General features: G+C 41.0%; 1 protein-coding gene across 1 annotated transcript in view; it reads left to right on the top strand.

Annotated features, from left to right (window-relative positions):
- Window positions 1–969: 969 nt before the first annotated feature.
- The window catches only part of tpo (thyroid peroxidase), a 23,933-nt gene continuing 6,945 nt past the window's right edge, over window positions 970–17,957 (top strand). The window contains exons 1-12 of the mRNA XM_036542210.1: window positions 970–1,038; window positions 1,738–1,856; window positions 4,158–4,303; window positions 5,080–5,212; window positions 9,767–9,896; window positions 10,647–10,853; window positions 11,828–12,343; window positions 13,319–13,577; window positions 14,057–14,227; window positions 15,265–15,502; window positions 16,584–16,792; window positions 17,076–17,249. Of these exons, the coding sequence (XP_036398103.1) occupies window positions 970–1,038; window positions 1,738–1,856; window positions 4,158–4,303; window positions 5,080–5,212; window positions 9,767–9,896; window positions 10,647–10,853; window positions 11,828–12,343; window positions 13,319–13,577; window positions 14,057–14,227; window positions 15,265–15,502; window positions 16,584–16,792; window positions 17,076–17,249 (2,371 nt within the window). The remainder of the gene's footprint in view (window positions 1,039–1,737; window positions 1,857–4,157; window positions 4,304–5,079; window positions 5,213–9,766; window positions 9,897–10,646; window positions 10,854–11,827; window positions 12,344–13,318; window positions 13,578–14,056; window positions 14,228–15,264; window positions 15,503–16,583; window positions 16,793–17,075; window positions 17,250–17,957) is intronic.

Genomic DNA, 17,957 nt, shown 5'->3' with positions numbered 1-17,957 from the left:
GTCTTTGTGCTTCTTTTGAAAATCTTAACTGTCAAGGGAGTGCATTTTGTTCGGGTGTAAAACTATTATATGTTATTAATCCTTGCTATCATTAGCTACATTTTTTATGATTGCTCAGTATTGTATTTGACACCTAGAAGTCTTGCAAATTGAGGTAGTGACATTTAGAAAACTTTCATCTTTGCTTAAAACATTGTTTTTACAGTTATGTGCCCATTACCTCACAAAATCAAGTGTATAGAGGGAGCTTGTTCCTTTGAGTATACAAGTATCAAATCTGTAGACATTTTGTCAATAAAATATTTCTATATGCAAAAGAAAGATTTGTATGTTATTTTATATGTATCATGCTCATAAAAGGATAGTATTATTAGGCTAATGTTGATTCTGGGCTTATTTTATAGTGTATTGCATCTTATTCTAGAAATGATTGCAAATTGATCAGAGTCCTACATTCACTGATAATCTTACACAATTCTGTGCTTGGATTGCTTAATTTAACATTATTAATTCAGACACACATCATCTTGTTCATGAAATCAAAACCCAAGTGAATGCTGTAATCGTGTAATAATGATCATTGTATCCATATTAAAAGAACACCAGTGCCATTTCCTCAGTGGTTCAGTACCTGGTCAGCAGGTCCCTAAGACAATATGTGCCTTATGGACTTGATTACCAGATATACAGTACATAAATTCAAAGTCCACTTGGGGCGTGACGCAATACTTTTCAGCACTGCAGCTCTGGCCAGCCCCACTGAGTATGTTACACTGTGTTTCAGCAAAACATTGGTAGGCATGGGAATCTTTAAAACAATGGAATCACTGAGGTGTTTAGGCAGAGCATATTAAACTGAATTGGCAGGGAAATGTGATTTTTCTCTTCACGCTGTTTGTCAGTCGTGTTCTGGCAGTTGTGTTCTGGACCAGAACATTCAGGCTCTCCCACTCTCCAGGAACCAGCGGGATGTCACTGTCTGCAATGGGCAATGATATCACAGAGGCACAGAGCTTCCTATCAGAACCAAGGCATGAGGTACGCACTAGTACGCTAGATATATATTTTGCTCTACTTCCCTCAAAATAATAGTAGCAAAGTACAGGGAGCATGTGTGTACCTGTATGTAAGTAAATGCTGGTCTCCTTTTTGTTTTACCAGGTATTTTTTATTCATTTTAAAATGTTTTTTCTTTTAATCTAATAAAGCACTTTGAGCTGCAATGTTTTAAAGGTTCTATAAAAATAAAGATATTAAAATTATCCTTATTAGCAGTAGTAGTGGAGGTGGTGGTAGTAGTAGTAATAGCAGTAGCAGTAGTATTAACCTTAACAGTCTCCAAGCACCCAGTTCACCATCGCAGGTGGCCTTTGGAGCTGTCAGCCAGCCACCCAAAAAGCTGATTTCATCTCCCTTCATGTCTCCCTTGTCTTCCTCCAGTTCTTCACTCTGATGGAAATATGGGTTACCCCTGACAACACTGCTGCACCTGCTGCCCTCCTCCGCATACACCATCACCCATACACAATATCCATATGAACATGGTGGTGGTGCAGGTGTACTCATCTATTCTGACTTGAAATTTCATTCTTATTATCCATATTAATATTTATTCTTATTCTCATGATTGTTAATGTTGAACTGTCCTCTTCTGAATTTCATTCTGTAATGGTCACTAACCCAACTGCGTTGTCCATTTTCATCCTCTGCTTCCCAGGTCCTTTGCTCTGTGTTCAGTGCTTTCTGGATGTGCTGAGCAGCTCCTTTGCTAAGGACGAGACCCCGCTTATTCCTCTTGGAGACTTCAACATCCAGCTTGAGAGCCCCCAGACTACTGACTCCCTCCCCCTGCTCCAGTCACTTGATTATTTTTCTCAGGAACTGCACCATCTCTAGTCTAACAGTTACTCCACTCCATGTTTCTGATCACCACTATATCTCTTCTACTCTTCCCCTCTCCACCCTCGCTGCCTGAGACCGGCCTCTCAGTGCCCAATTTCCTTAGCCTCATCACTCTATCATCTGCGGTTACTTCTTCACTTCCTTGTGTGGATTGATTCCAAGATATGTCACCTGATTCTGCTGCATGTTCTCTCCTGTCCTCCCTCTCATCTGCTCTTGATACCCTATGTCCTCTTTTTTTCCAGGCATGTGCAACTATCTCCACCCTAGTCCAGAGCTGTATGATATACTCTGTGCTGACAGGGCCAAACTACAGGCTATGGAAAGCCAATGGGGGAAAAAAGTCTGACAACCCAGCTGATCTTTCTACCAGAATCTTCTCTCTGCTTTCTCATTCTCTCTCTCATCTGTTCATGCATTTCATTTTAAAAACAAAATCGGGCGTCTTTCATTAAAGCCCTGTTTTCTTCTGTTAGGTATATTGTGTTGAACCGTGGTCTTATGAACTCAGCAGTGAGCTTGGCACTGACGCATGTTTGAATGTAATGTGGAGTATGTTCTGTATATTCTGTCCACTCTTAAGGAAAGAGCTCAAAGTAAGTGGTGTTTGTTACACACACGCATCAGAGAGCAGCTTTTACAGACCGTGTCCCTGACGTCAATGAGTGCTTTCCCTCGTGACCGATAATGCCCAGGTCCACGTGTACTTGATATGTTGGATAGTGCTGATAGCATGAGAACACGTACTGGTCCTGGATTTGTAAATGAACTACAACATCATGTACTGGGTCATTTCAACAAACACGTGTTTCATGGACTTTAATTTAGATAATATTATTTACAGTGTAGATAACAACAGAATGGAGTGGTTTTGTTTACATTCTAAACTTGAATTGGTAAAATGAATATAAAATGTAAATTAACAAATTATAACATGTTTATCTGTGGATGATATTTCAGAAATGTTTTCCAATTAAAATAAAATAAAACATGAGCACACCTATAGTAATGTAAATATCTTGCCTTGATGTATTCACAATGGAAGTGTCTTTCTTGTCACATGAATGTATTGTATGAATAAATTGGCAGTGGAATGACGTCCATTTCAGCACAGTTCAGAATGAGTGTTTTGGTGGGAGAAGCCTAGGGTTCAAGTACTCTTTGCCTTGTTAAGAGGGCAAAACAGGGGCGTGTCCAGCCTGACTGAGAAACACCCCTCAGCTTACAAACATCACCAGCAGAGATGCTCCTCAGATTACTGACATCACCAGCAGACTGCTAGTGCAAACTAAGAGTGGAGAACCAGCACTGAGCCAATTTCAGTACACGGTTAGTGACACTGCACTCCGCCACACTTTACTGGGCAGCTTTAACTTGCTTTAATGATGATTGTAATTTGTTTTTGTCTAAGCATCAGTGTTCTGTATGTTAAGGAGTTACATTTTAATAATTTTTATGTGTTTATTAATTAGTATTTTTATACTTTCTATATTTTCAATCCAGTTATATTTATTTTGGTACTCGCATGAGGTGTATATTTTGTAATTATCAGAAAGGCTTGCAGTTGCATTGTTTTTGTACTGACACATTTAATTGCTCATAAAGATCCTTTTATTTCATTACAGAATCATATGGCTGCTTATATCAAAGTAATTACGTCCTTTCTGATAGCCTGCCTTCTATTTATATTTCTATCAAGTTATGAAGCTGATCATTTCCAAAGTAGGTAAACTGCCTCTGTTATCTTCTTTTATATTCAATTAATGTGACATTGTTTTCTACTCAAAAATAATGGATTTTGAAAATGAAAATACTTGAAATGAAAATATTGTGTAGTCATTACTGTAAGTATGATGTGTTATAATAATGGAGGAATATAGGAATAATGTATTTGTTATTATAACATTTTAATTATAATTTAACTTTCATGGTACAGTATACAGAATATGATGTCTATGGCTCTTATTTCACAAGCTATCCCATAATCCTAACTGTTGTGATGGATCTGGTTTTATTAATTATGATAATACATTGGACCCTGAATGGAATAAAGACTGTTCTCATGCTATATTCCCTGTAGGGTTCAGAGGAAGGGTAGGAGATTCTCTCATTTCCCTGTTCCAGGGCAGTTCCTGGCCAGGGGACACGGCTATTAGTCACAGCACCACAGGGTAAGCAGTGCTTACACTCCCGCTCTCACTGGTCTACTTTTCCAATCTGAATCTGCTGGTTCTCTGCTGTGTTCTGGCCTGTAGAGACAGCATCCCCTCCTATCCCTTCCGGCGGCAGACTGACCCAGAGACGCTGGCAAGGGGCAGGGCGGCAGAGATGCTGGAGTTGGCTCTGATGGATTTGAAGGACAGAGCCAGGCAGAGGCGAAAGCGTGATGCCATGGTGACAGGTGAAGAACTCTTTCAACTCTTACCCTTCCACACATACACATACAAACACATGAGCACACACACACAGATATACACACGTATGCACACATACACACAAAATGCATACATAGCTGTATATACACACACGCACACACACACACACACACACACACACACACACACACACACACACACACACACACACGCACATATACACACACACACTGGTTAGCCGTCTCATTGACCTAAAGGTGAGGTGTACTCCTCTGCTACACTAGAGATACCAGCAGGTCAAAGTGAAAGAATAATAGTAAGGAATAAACTCAAAACATTCAAGCTTTCACAGGAGCCAGACAGTCTAACACCAAACAAGACCTTGAGCCAATCAGTGAGTTTCCACAAAGAAGAAACAAAGACCTTCAGCATATCTGAAATCAATGCTCAAAATGAATATGAAACCCAGAGGTAGCCAGATTCAAAACCCTGAAAGAATAGGTTGTTAAATTATACCAAAAATTACCAAAAACAGACACAGAGACACATCTCATATAAAGCACTTTCCAGGTAATAGAAAACAAAAGGTGACACTAAAAATGAAGCATAAACATACATAAAATAAAGATTAAAACACAAGGCAACTACAGTGAGCAATGGGAATAACTAAAGTAAAACAGATCATACAAGTGCAATATTAGGAACATAACACAAGAATAATTACAAAGAATAAAAAAGCAACAGAACACATAACTGCTCTGTCTCTAATCGGTGTACGGTTTGTGGTATTGCTCTCCTGCAGAGCTTATTGCATTAGAGGAGGTGGAGCTGGCACTCAACCAGTCTGGATGCCCTCACCCCACCCAGCCAAGTACCTGTCCCACGGACTGCCGGGCCAGACAGTACCGCACCATCTCTGGAGTCTGTAACAACAGGTCTGATTAATTGCACCAGTGTGTGTGAGCGTGTGCAAATATTACTTTACATTATGTTACTGTCATTTATCAAAAACTCCTATCCAGAGCGACTTCCACAGAGCATATAATAAAGTGGTGTGAGAGGATACACCAACAGGACTCCACTAACCACAGACGAACAAGCGTCAGTGCCAAACATAATGCTCAGATAGCCTAGTGTGTGCCTAGATTGATATGTACAGTACCAGTCAAAAGTTTGGGAATGGGAAAGATGCATTCAAAATCATTTTGTTCCATAGACTTATGCTTAAATGCTTGAAATTGTTGTGTTAGACACATATAAATAGTGAAGATGCCTATGTATGACTTCCTTTAAAAAAATAATAATTTTAAAAAATATGTTTTGGCTACTTTGTAGAATCTAAAATATACGATAGTTTAGATTTGTATTACACTTTTTGGTTATTGCACAATTCTGTTACAAGTTCTTGTTACATGTTTAATAGTTTTGATAACTTTATTATTCTAAAATGTAGAAAATAGAAAAAATAAAGAAAAAAACTCTTTTTTTGACTGGTACTGTAAGTGCAATGCAAAATGCACAGCCAAGGGGCTACACCATTCAAAAATATCAGAATGTTCTTCAAGAGAATTAATCTACATCAGTTGTTTTGTATTTGTGGCATTAACTGAGAGAAACTAACTGCAATTCTGGAGGACAAAGCTTGATGGAGGGGAGGTTGAGAGGCTGTGGAGAGGGTATAGAGAGGGTTTGGAAGGGGTATGGAGAGGGTTTGGAGGGGGTGTGGAGAGGCTGGTTTTAGTTTTAGCACTGGGTCAATGTGTCCCCATTCTGTAACTTCAAAGAGACGATGCTCAGAGACAAAAGTAACTTTGGTAAAATAGTTAAACGTGTTAAAAAAAGTTTTGCTGTAAATTCAAGCGTTCCTCATTTGCACATGTGAGGCTTCCTCCAGCACAATAAGGAGGAGAGCGTCAGGATTCTCACATTTCACATTCCTCTCTTTCATTTTCTGCTTTTCAAAAAGTAACTTTGAAGCCTTTGAACCCAAACTCCTAAACTTAAGACAATGGCAGGTTCATATGCTTCAGACTAATTCTCTTGATGTTCAGAATTAAACATAAAAGAGGGGCTCGTGGGTATACTCACCGAATTGCATCAGGGCATTTACATACAGTGGGGTGAAACTGGCACAATGGCCTCCACAGAATGAATTTTGGTGTAGAGAGGGTATAGAGAAGGCGCAGTAGAATAGGTGCAGGGACAGTCTGGCCACAGTTAAGAGTGGGTGTATAGCCAATCAATCAATCAATCAACCAAAATTTATTTGTTGTAGCGTATCTTTTAATTTGTCACAGAACACTTTCACAGAATTACAGACAGAATTACAGAATTATAGTACAGGAAAGCAAACCCAAAGAGCATGGATACCAGCTACTGGAGTGCCATTGCGTCAGAGAGAACAGGTGCATGGATGAGAGAGCCTCATCAGAAACATTTTTATGTTTGGTGAAATGACTCTGTATGGAATTTGTTGGATGTCTGCATTGACGTCAATGTTGTTTTGTCATTGTTTTTTCCAGTACGAGGGGTCTACTGCTTTTAACATCCTTTTTTTCATCCTTTATTTTGCTCTTGTAGCTCATAGGGTATTTTTTAGTCTTTTAATGTAGCCTTCTGCTGTGAATATTAAAGATAGGATTGTATAGGAATGTGACATTTTTCATATAATTAGATGTCATTGGGGGCCCTTATTTTGTGCCAGTGCAAGTGAGCGCTATTGTTAAGCGCAATTGAGCTGCTAAATTCATGCTGCTTGCCCTTTCACTTATCCTCATTTTCAACCAAACTGTAGCTGAATAGATTTGTTGTTTGGAAAGAGAAATAAAGTTGGTTGGCAATCTAGCTGTCAAAATCCACACAGTCTGCTCTGACTGAGCTTTGTCTCCTATGTGAACTAAGTAGACCATGTGATGTTGTGTTGCCATGACAACCTGTGTACTACTGTCTGTTAAGCATAAATTGAAGTCACATTTACACAAGCTAGTCACTAAAATTTCTATACAGCTATACAGTTAGCTTCTTTGCTAGTTTGGTACCTGCTTGGAAAGGGGCACTGAAGGATTGGTCAGAAATTTCTCGTGGCCAGACACAGGTCTGCAGACTAGGCATTTAGAAACACATTTTTACAGGGCTTACTCTGAATACCATGCAGGAATACTGGTGGTGGTCATCTTTCATGATACCTCTGAGCCTAACTTTGTGAATTCATTTGAGCTATGCCTTGTCCATGATGACAGTAGTAAAAAGGAACATGAGGGATATCAAGTTATCCTGAAATCTTGCCTACACGCAGAGGTAATAATATTATGTGATTCAAGCCATTTGTTAATAGTGCGGGCTTTGCCGTGGTACAACACAATCAGGTACATTTACACAGAATTCACGTTTCCCTCACTCTCAGAGCTTGCTTGTAAAAGGTCTGCACCACCTTGGAATTATGACAGCAAGGTGAAATAGTACAAGGAACAGTGGTGTGACATAACATGGATTCCAGGATGTTCTTTTTGAGTGTTTTAAATGATAATACGTTTACTTTTACTTGTGTAGATTTTGAATCTAGAGATCTAGGAATCCAGGGATTGATAGGGAGCCAGTCAATCCCAGTGAAACACCACCACCTTACCATGTACACCACATTTGACAACAGCTCCAGTATAGTACAATGTCCTACATATTAACTAGTAAGTTTGGGGATTAGTCCTCTGTCTAGGAGTAAACAGCCTCACCTCTCCAGAAATGAGTGCCTAACCCCAATAATGGCTGCTCTCTTCTGCTTGCTCCTCACCCCAGCCTGGTGTTGGGCTAAATTGTGGTCCTTGTGGAGCATTTCCCTGCTTAACACCAATGAAACAGGTGTCTACCTCTGTGGAGGTGAAGGCCCATAGAACCAGTCATGTTAATGTTTGGACACAAGGACAGATCCAATTGAACCACTAGTGTATCACTGTGGGGCTGGAGAGGGGTGGAGAGGGGTTCTCACCGCCTAAAACTGGTTCGTCTCCTGAAACACCCTTCCACCCCTGGTCACTAGCGGGCTCTTCAGGTGCCCCAAAATGGCAGATCATCTCTGCTAGATGGTCTGTGGTTGTTTTTGTGCTCTGGTCTGGAACTCTGTATGCCTTGGGCCACTTAGTGAAGTAGTTCCTCGCCATAAGGGTATACCAATTACCAGAGTCTGTCACAAGGAGGACAGTCCTTGTGAATAGAGGAAGTCCACCTCCATTCACTCCATTGGTGCCCTCACCTGATACTAACATATCAGTACACAAACATATCAGTGTCCTGCCTGTAACCAGCACAGCAGAACCTTCTCCAGAGTTGGTGAAGTGTATTACCCCAAAATGGCACAGAGCCATGGTTTGCAAAGTCTTTGAGTCCATCATTTATCATTTGGGTTCATTCAGAATAGTTAGAGATGTATTTTAAATGTATATGTTCAATATTTTTTTCCTTGTTCCTTTTAACAAATTTACCCAATTTATCTCAAAATTCAAATATCCACTCATTCAGTCTCAAAAGGGCTTTTCACACTGTCATTATCCTTGAGCTAAGATTGACCCTGGGGTAGTTCACCCTCCTTTTAGACTGGCAAGTTTGACACTGTGTTTAGAGTGATTTCTACAGCTAACCCAAAAATATCAGTGCTAACCCTGCTCTGGAGCATGATCAGATAAGCCCTGAGCTAAAGGTGGTGTTATCCTGCTTTCAAATGTGCAAGTGTGAAATGTTGCTTATCCCTTGCTTATCCCTCTTAACCAGAGGCTAACGTAAATGTGGAAGGGGCTAAAGATCCTCTTCCCTCCAACTTCCTCAGCAATTGTTTTTCTAAGTCATGAGGCCTCGGGACCTGGGACAGCAGCTGCTAATCAGTCCAGGTGTACTTTGTTTCCTTCATTAAGCCTGTGATAAAACCAGTCTGGATGCAGAATGAGGAGGGCAGGTAGCTGGAGATGTTTTTGGTTGTCTTTGTTTGACTTAAGTCTGTTTCTCGTTTTTTTTTTTTTTGGTATTTTTTGGTGACCCCAGAACTGGGAAAATAAACGAACTATGGCCAAATGCGCACCTGTCTGTGTAAGCTCATGGTAACCCCCCAGGTGATAAATATGAGAAGTGGGTTATAAGAGGAAGCAGGGTGGGGAAAAAAATATGGCGAGTGGTATTTTTTACTCCTTGGTTTGAAACATTTTGGTATCATTGGTAACATTTATGTATTTTTTATGGATATCTCCATCCCAGTGTTATTTTAAATGAAGATTTTTATGTGAGATGTATTTAGCCAGCTTCATCAAAAACATGCACAGCATATACACTGTATACAGTCTCAATGGTATATTTTGTATAGTATAATAATATGGAACATTTGGCACACACATGCACACACACCTATTGCTCAGTATGTCTGTGTACTCACACATGCACACCGCCCCCTGTGTGTTTAGCACATTGCCTGTGTATTTAGAAGTAGTAAATGTGTCCTGTTTGCTTAGACATCACCCTCTCTGGGGAGCGGCAAACTATGCCCTGGCCAGATGGCTTCCAGCACAGTACGAAGATGGGGAAAGCAGCCCCAGGGGCTGGCACAGCGGACGCTTCTACAATGGCTTCCCCCTGCCCACGGTGAGTGCCAGCAAACCAAAATACGGTTTGTCCTCTGAGTAAATAACACTGCCTAAATTCTTTGCTTTCTCCTGACTTTGATCTTAAGACTGACTCCATAGTGCACGTGTCTGTGTGAGCTCAACTGCAGTAAAATGGTTATGAATGGCAATACAATAAAAATGTTGGATATTATGAGAAACAGAAGCAGCACAATAGGCTGCATGCATTTATACTGAAAATAATTGCCCTACTCTGCTACCGTAGTGATTACCATTACTTAACATGCTTACTTGTTTTGTTTCTTTTAAAACAAATGTTGTCTCTTCTGTCTCTTGACAAACCTAAAGATATAAATGATATAAATTACATTAATATGTTTCAGGGTCTTCTTACTGATTAGCCTGCTCAAGTGTTATTATAAGTAAACAACAGTCTCCACGGAGGCAACAGAACAAATGGACTGCTTTGCCTTTTGTAGGGTGGTACTCTGCACTCCAAACTCATCAGGCAGAAGACTTATATGACTTTTTATCAAAGAACGCATTTCTCCCCTGAACTGACAGTACCAGCACAATCCAGTAACATACAAAAATGGACTCAAATTATGACAGGAAAACATTTAAACTCATTGCTGAAGAAATTAGCATTTTTATTGGACAGCGACCCAAAGAAGACAATATCTGTTGCAAGAGGCCACCTTTAAAGAAAATGGGTTATCACTGTTTGTTCATGTTATGCAGTAGGTTTGATTTGTGTAACTTTTAACAGGTCAGAGAAGTTAGCAACGCAATGATGCAGAACTCCAGCAAGTGCATGCTGGCGGATGAAGTGTATTCCCAATTGCTGGTGGAATGGGGCCAGTACATAGACCATGACATTTCCTTCACCCCGCAGAGTACAAACAAAGCTGTCTTATCGGGACAGCCAGACTGTCTAATGACTTGTGAAAACACCAATTCCTGCTTTCCCATTAAGGTACTCACAGCATTCCTCTCTAACCCACCATACCTCTCCTTAAGGTACCTAGTCCCATCTCTTATCTTCTTCCTAGATTCATGTATCTTCAGTGGCTGTCTGTGTGCTTTCCTGTGTTAATCTGCACATTTGATGCTTGAGAAAATGTGACTTTTATGGTACTGTCTATCTTCTTTTGAAGGACATATAATACTAATATAGTAGTAGTAGTGATGATACTACTATCTCATTGGCAATACGAGTGATACCATTTTTGGTGCCCTAAGCATGAAAGAGCTCTTGAGAGCCCCCAGCACCCCTAGCCACCAGTCAACCCCCTGCCCCTCTCCCTACTCAAATTATAAACACACACTGGCTGCATTTTCACAAAAAAAAAAAAAAGATTTTTTAGCTCTAATTGTAGGGTAAACAAACAGGTGTGACAGAAATGTTAATTGATGACAATATTTTTAAGTATGAACTTTTAAATGCTATAACTTAACTAACTTAACTTAACTTTTAAACTGCTCATTTGGCTTGTTTAATTTTCAAATTGGTTATGCTCCTAAAAATTGGCTAACTAGCTAGATAGAAATGTAAGAATTATATGTATTTTATGGCTTTTCCTGACCAGCTCCAACATGTTGCCTACTGTAATGTACATTTGTATAGTATATAATAGTATAATAGACTTCTTGATATTATCCAAGACCATAATCCTTCTTCAATGTACAGGGCTATCATACCTCCTCTTTTACTGGTTCTATCCTTTCCAAACAGTTTATACCTGATGATGTTGGACTTCTCTTCATCTCCTGTATTAAGCCAGATCTTTGTATTTGTATAGCATGACAACAGCAACATTGTGCTTTTAAAATTCCTATATAAGATATGCAAGTGGGAGTTTCAATAAAATGTTTCCTAAATGACATGAAGGCTGAATAAAATGAAGGTGATCTTAGGCAACAGAAAAACCATGTTTTATGCCTCCACAGATTCCCCCAAATGACAGACTGTCCGGAGTGAGAGCCTGCCTGCCGTTCCTCCGGTCCTCTCCAGCCTGCCCGTCTGAGGCCGCCGATGTGCTCCTCCACAGACTCCATCAGGGCCTGCAGAGGGAGCAGGCTAACAGCATTACATCTTTTCTGGACGCGTCCACCGTGTACGGCCATAGCCCCTCCCTGCAGGCCCAGCTACGCAACCTGTCCAGCCCGGCTGGCTGCCTCGCAGTCAACACCTTGTTCACGGATCACGGCCGGCCGCACCTGCCGTTCGCCCCCAGCACCACGCGTTCGAGGTCCCCGGGCCTGGCCCACCAGCCGGGCGGGAAGGCGGAGTGTCTGCAGGCTGGGGACAGCCGCGTCTGCGAGGTGCTCACCCTCTCCACCCTGCACACCCTGTGGCTGAGGGAACACAACCGTCTCAGCAACATGCTGAAGTCTCTCAACCCTCACTGGAGTGCCGAGATCACTTATCAGGAGACCCGCAAGATCATTGGGGCCTTGCACCAGGTCGGTCCTGACCCTTATCCTGACCCTAACCGTAATCCTTACCCTAACCTAACCCACACTGCAGCCCTGAGGTCACCTACCAGGAGACCCGCATGATCATCAGCCCTGCACCAAGCAATTACTTAACCAAACTCAGTGCTTAACCTAACCTCAGGCCTAACCCTAACCTTAAGCCAAACCCATCAGCTCCAGGTGTGCTATTCTGTTATGCTGACATAGAGGAAGCTGCATCAGAGTCACTTTGTCAGACTGGCACAGGGGAGGCTGTACCACTCAGTCACACTAACAGCTTAATCTGTGTCAGTGATCACTGTCCCTTTCCTTGGAATCAGGGAACTGGGGTAGTACTCCGAAGAGTACTCCTTTAACGGTGGGGGATTTCACAAAGCCAGTGAATATGAAGCAATTCTCTGCCCTCACTGCACACCCTTCATGACTTGAGCTCTGCTTTGTACATTTCCAGTGCTGGATGAGGGCAGCGTATAGGTCTGCAGCACTATTGCTGCCAAATGAGAACCTTCTGGGGGTGAACCTGTGCTTTTATCAAAAGCCATAAGGGCAGATGGATTTCTGAGTTGTTTAGTAAAAGGCAAAAGTTCAGTTCTATCTCATCTCATAGCTTGAAGATAAAATATGCAATACCATTTCAGAAAAGCAGAATATGCTCAAGCTCCATGAAGGAAACCCAGGTCTTGCTTTGCTTGAATGAACTTTAAATAAACTTTAAATCTTAAATCTACAGTCATCAGTAATATTAATCTAATGTCATCGAGAAAATTCAATTTTACTGATAATTTTGTTGGGTAATGGAATGTTTGTTTCATTTGACTGTTATATACAGTTCATAAACCATCTCAATGCCATCCCTGCTGGTACCTGCAAATATATAATAAATGAGTACATATACACTGTACAGTTGATTTGGATTATTGGAAAAAAGTCTGCTCCTTACTTTGACCTCATATTTCTTTTAAGATCATAACCTTCAGGGACTATCTTCCTAAAATTCTTGGGCCCGAGGCTTTTGAGCAATACATTGGCGTCTATGGAGGATACGACTGTTCAGTGAATCCCACAGTCTCTAACATTTTTGCGACGGCCGCCTTTCGGTTTGGACACTCCACGGTTTCTCCCGTTCTGAGGAGACTGAATGAGAACTTTCAGGAGCATGAGCTCTATCCATCTCTGAGCCTGCATGAGACCTTCTTCAGTCCATGGAGACTTCTGGAAGAAGGTACGAATCGGCTTTGCTGAAACATATATACTTACACTAGGTGCTTCCCTGAAGCCATGGAAAGGGCTATAGTTTGCATTCAGAGTCTAGTTTGAGCTCATTATTACTGAGCGCTCTCTATTGCAGGGTCCTCCAAATAATCTTTCTAAAAGCATGCAGGTATAGTGGAGGTCAGGGTTGCTCTATACACTAATAACAATCCGCTGTGTCCTCATCCACATTACCCTTTCTACAGTCCACAGAAACCTATTAGATAAAGCACAGGATGATTTTTCACAGTATGAATATTTTCTGGAGACAAATTTCCATATATCATTGAATATGAAAAAGCGCAATGTCAGATCTTCTTTGAAGTTGGGGATTTATATATAAAGTTTCTCTTTATCTTACAAAATTTCACTATTGTATTTTAGCATTTAAATTCATTTTGTGAAAACAATCATATATACAGTATAATCCATTGTGCATCCTCTGGTCAGGGGGGCTGGACCCGGTGCTCAGGGGCATGCTGGCAACTGCAGCTGCGGCAGTGAGCCCTGACCACCTGATGACCACGGAGCTGACCGAGAGACTGGTCGTCAGGTCCATTCCTGGAGCGCTGGATCTGATAGCTATGAACCTGCAGCGGGGTCGTGACCATGGCCTTGCAGGTCAGTGATCACCCGCAGAGACCCCTCTCGTGTTTGTGCACCAGTGCTACTCTGGTCCTGGAGGGCCCACAGTGCCTGCAGGGCCACTCATGTCTCGTCCCGAAAGGACAGTGCCTGTGTGGGTTCTTTGCCCATTGTGTTTGATTTTGGTTCCACAGTAGTGAGTAATTTTGGTGCAGTGTGTGTGTAATATTGGTGCAGTTTGTGTGCAATTTTGGATCATTCTGTGTGTGTGTGTGTGTGTGTGTGTGTGTGTGACAGACAGAGAGAGAGAGAGAGGGAGAGGGAGAGTGAGTTTGGTTCAGTGTGAGTTTAGTCCAACGCATGTGTAACACTTTGAGTAAAGCACTCAGATGAATAAATGGCTGCCTGCATACTTGCTCTTGCCTCAGCTCCATGCAAACTGGTACAGCTCGTTATTTTTAAAATTAGATGCTAATCATGCCTTTTGTGCCTCACGGTAAGCAAAGAAAAAAGACCAGCTACTGCTCCTGTGCTGTGATTTGAGTACTGCTCCCTACATAACCCAATTATCACTTCAGAGTACAGTACTGGGGGACTTGCCACAGAGAACATTATGCATGTGTCTGCAGGATGAAATTCTTGGTCCACTCAGTCCAAACAGAATTGATTTGGCTTTAGTTAACAGATAGTTTAACACATTTTATTTGAAATGCAACTGAGCGTGACAAACTAAACCTTAAATGGAAAGGTGTGTGCGATATGCAGTAAAACTGTATCATGTTTCCCATTGTTTTATGATTTGGCTCCTTCTTTCACTGTACCACACCTCTGGATGTATCTTACAAGCTACATGATAGAAGGAAAGGATTCTGGTATTACTGTAAAATAGAGTCGCCTCTCACAGAGAGCTTTTCCCACTTTTTAAAACCTGTTACGATGGGTTACATCCGTTTTTAAAATCCTCTTTGTGGTGTAGTCATATATGTTGTGTGTTATCTTAACAGCAGACAAAATTCCAAAATATGATTATGCATGTTTAATGTGGGATCTGTGATGGTATTGCTGCATTACAGGATACAACGACTGGAGAGAATTCTGTGGACTGGATCGAGTAGAAACATTCACAGATCTCAGATCAGTTATAAGTGACCCTGGTTTAGTGAAGAAGTTCATAGATTTGTACAGACACCCCAGTAACATCGATGTGTGGCTCGGCGGAGTGGCAGAGGACCCTTTACCTGGGGCTAGGACAGGCCCACTCTTTGCCTGTCTAATTGGTAAACAGATGAAGATGCTGCGTGACGGAGACAGGTACTCTGATACACAGGGCAATGCTATACAGTATATTGCGCTGTATATAAACTTTTTTTTTTTTTATATTGTACATAACTGAAAGCTGGACACTATTTTTGAAGATGCAATCCTGACTGACAAATTGATTTTTAAAACATTGTACTGATGCATGTATACTGTAGTCTGAGAGGATGCATGTTTGAATCCCCAGACAATTACAGGAGTGATTACAGAGGAGTGAGAATCAATACAAACAGTGCTGATAAAATATGAATCAACAAACCAGCAACTTTAAAAACGGCAGCTCCCTTGGAGCTTTGAAATGTTTTGTTGGTAACATAGGCATTTTGACTTCACCAATCCCTTACACAATTAAACCAATGTCACAATATATTTTGTGAGCTTGAGATTTGCTAATATTATTGAAGGAGACTATCATTATTGACATTATTCAGGTTTGCTTACTCTTGCTTTCTGGTTGTTTGCTCTGAACATTGATTTAATGCACTCAAGTGTGTTCTGAGCAGCTCAGAGAGAGGGAAACTCAACCCGTTAAGTGCTTTTTATGCCCTGGGCCCCCTAACCTACATAACGTGGCCACTGTGGCAGCTTTCTTTGTGCTGAAAAACAGCTGTAATACTGGTGGTCATTTTGTTTGGGTCCTAACTGCAGTAACAGCTCTGTGCACTGCATGTTAAAACTCTGTGGATGCATGTGGAGGTCTAATACCTGTACACATTGCTTTATCAAGGTGTGAGATTAAACATCAAAAGAAAAAGAATTGTACACTGTAGACTTAATATTCTAAAGTCTTGAAGTCATCATCTCCATCAGAACAGCTTTCTTTTAAGCAGCTCAGCAAAACACCTTTGAAAGTGACTCAAGGAACACAGGCTCATGCCTGCTAACTTAATAGGTGGATCAGTGGAGACAAGAATCTCAAACAAGTTTGTGTAAATGATGAATTCACTCAATAGCATATCAGTGCACTTTTCAAGATAGCACATGATTCTCTATGGAGAAATCCTGCTAGGGGCTCAGTGGTTACTGTTACTGTAATTTAGTCAGTAACAATGTGGTATTGGCTCTGTGTTTTAAGATTCTGGTGGGAGAATGGTGGTGTTTTCACGAAGACACAGAGAAAGGAACTCCTAGGATACTCACTGTCCGGAGTCATCTGTGAAAATACTGGAGTGAAGGATGTCCCCCGTGACCCCTTCAGAAAGGGACGATACCCCCAAGACTTCTTGTCATGTGACAACGTTCCCAAGATCAACCTGGAGGCGTGGCGTGAAGATGCCAGCAAAGGTGACAGTTTAATTCATTGAATCATCTCTCTTATAACCTGTATAGTATGTAGCCATATTTAATACAGATGATCATATAGATAATGTACAATCTGCTCTTATTACAACCTAAAAAAGGAAAAGGGACTGGCTCCCGGATCACCTTCAACAGCCTGTTATTTTCTATAAAAATTTCAGTGAATTTTTAAGAAGAAATGTTCAATACTGAAAGAAATACAGTACATTTTATATCATTCAAAAATTCACACACAAATTATTGATAAGTATCTTTTCCTTTCCTTCAGCGCTGGGGGCTTGTGGTCCCCCCACAGCCATAGAAAATGGAGATTTTGAGTTTTTTTCCTCATCTGGCAAAGTAACAGTGCTGTACTCCTGTCACCATGGTTACCGCTTGGAAGGCCCACAGGAGACAGTCTGTACAGAGTCAGGTTGGAGTGGCCAGCCTCCGGTCTGTGAACGTAAGTGACTCTTACATCTCAGCGCCCCGCCTCTCTGCTCCTCTTCTGAATGGTTCACTTGTCACTGAAATCTCTCCAAAACGATTCAGTGCTGCACCACACCTTCCCCTGTCCTAGATGCAGGCAGTCTGTTTGTATGCTTCAGGCATTTTTCAAGACAAAAAAAAAAAAATCATAAATGAGAGCCCATCAAATATAGATGATAGGCAGTCCTGGAGCACCAAGACTGCATATAGAATTTTTCATTTTTTAAAAAATCTCTCCTTCACTGTTGGGTAGTACGAACCTACCCCTCTCGAATGTTCATCCACAGCTAGTGTGGGGATGTTGGCTCAACTTGCCTTGTTGGAACTGCAGTAATTCTTTCATCAATTGTATCTGCTGTGTTGGTTTTTGTACCACAGATCAGAGTGAACAGAATCCTGTAGGACCTTTCAAAGCCTGATAATTCATTTAGATTGCAAATCCTACAATATATTTTAAAATTAGTAATACAGGACAGATTATTGTTAATACTGCAACATGTTACCATTAAGATCATATTGTAGGAGACATTTGTTTTATTATAATTTATCATTTTTGTAATTAATTTTATAATTAATTTGTATTATTGCTAATACTGTGTGATTATTGTAGCTCATTACAAAGCTATTGGGGTAAATGTATGCTAGGGAAACACATTTTACTCTTTTATGTGCTAAACCATGT

This window comes from Megalops cyprinoides, chromosome 12 (genome assembly GCF_013368585.1).
Source record: "Megalops cyprinoides isolate fMegCyp1 chromosome 12, fMegCyp1.pri, whole genome shotgun sequence".
NCBI lineage: Eukaryota > Metazoa > Chordata > Actinopteri > Elopiformes > Megalopidae > Megalops > Megalops cyprinoides.
This window is presented reverse-complemented; position numbering and strand designations above follow the sequence as displayed.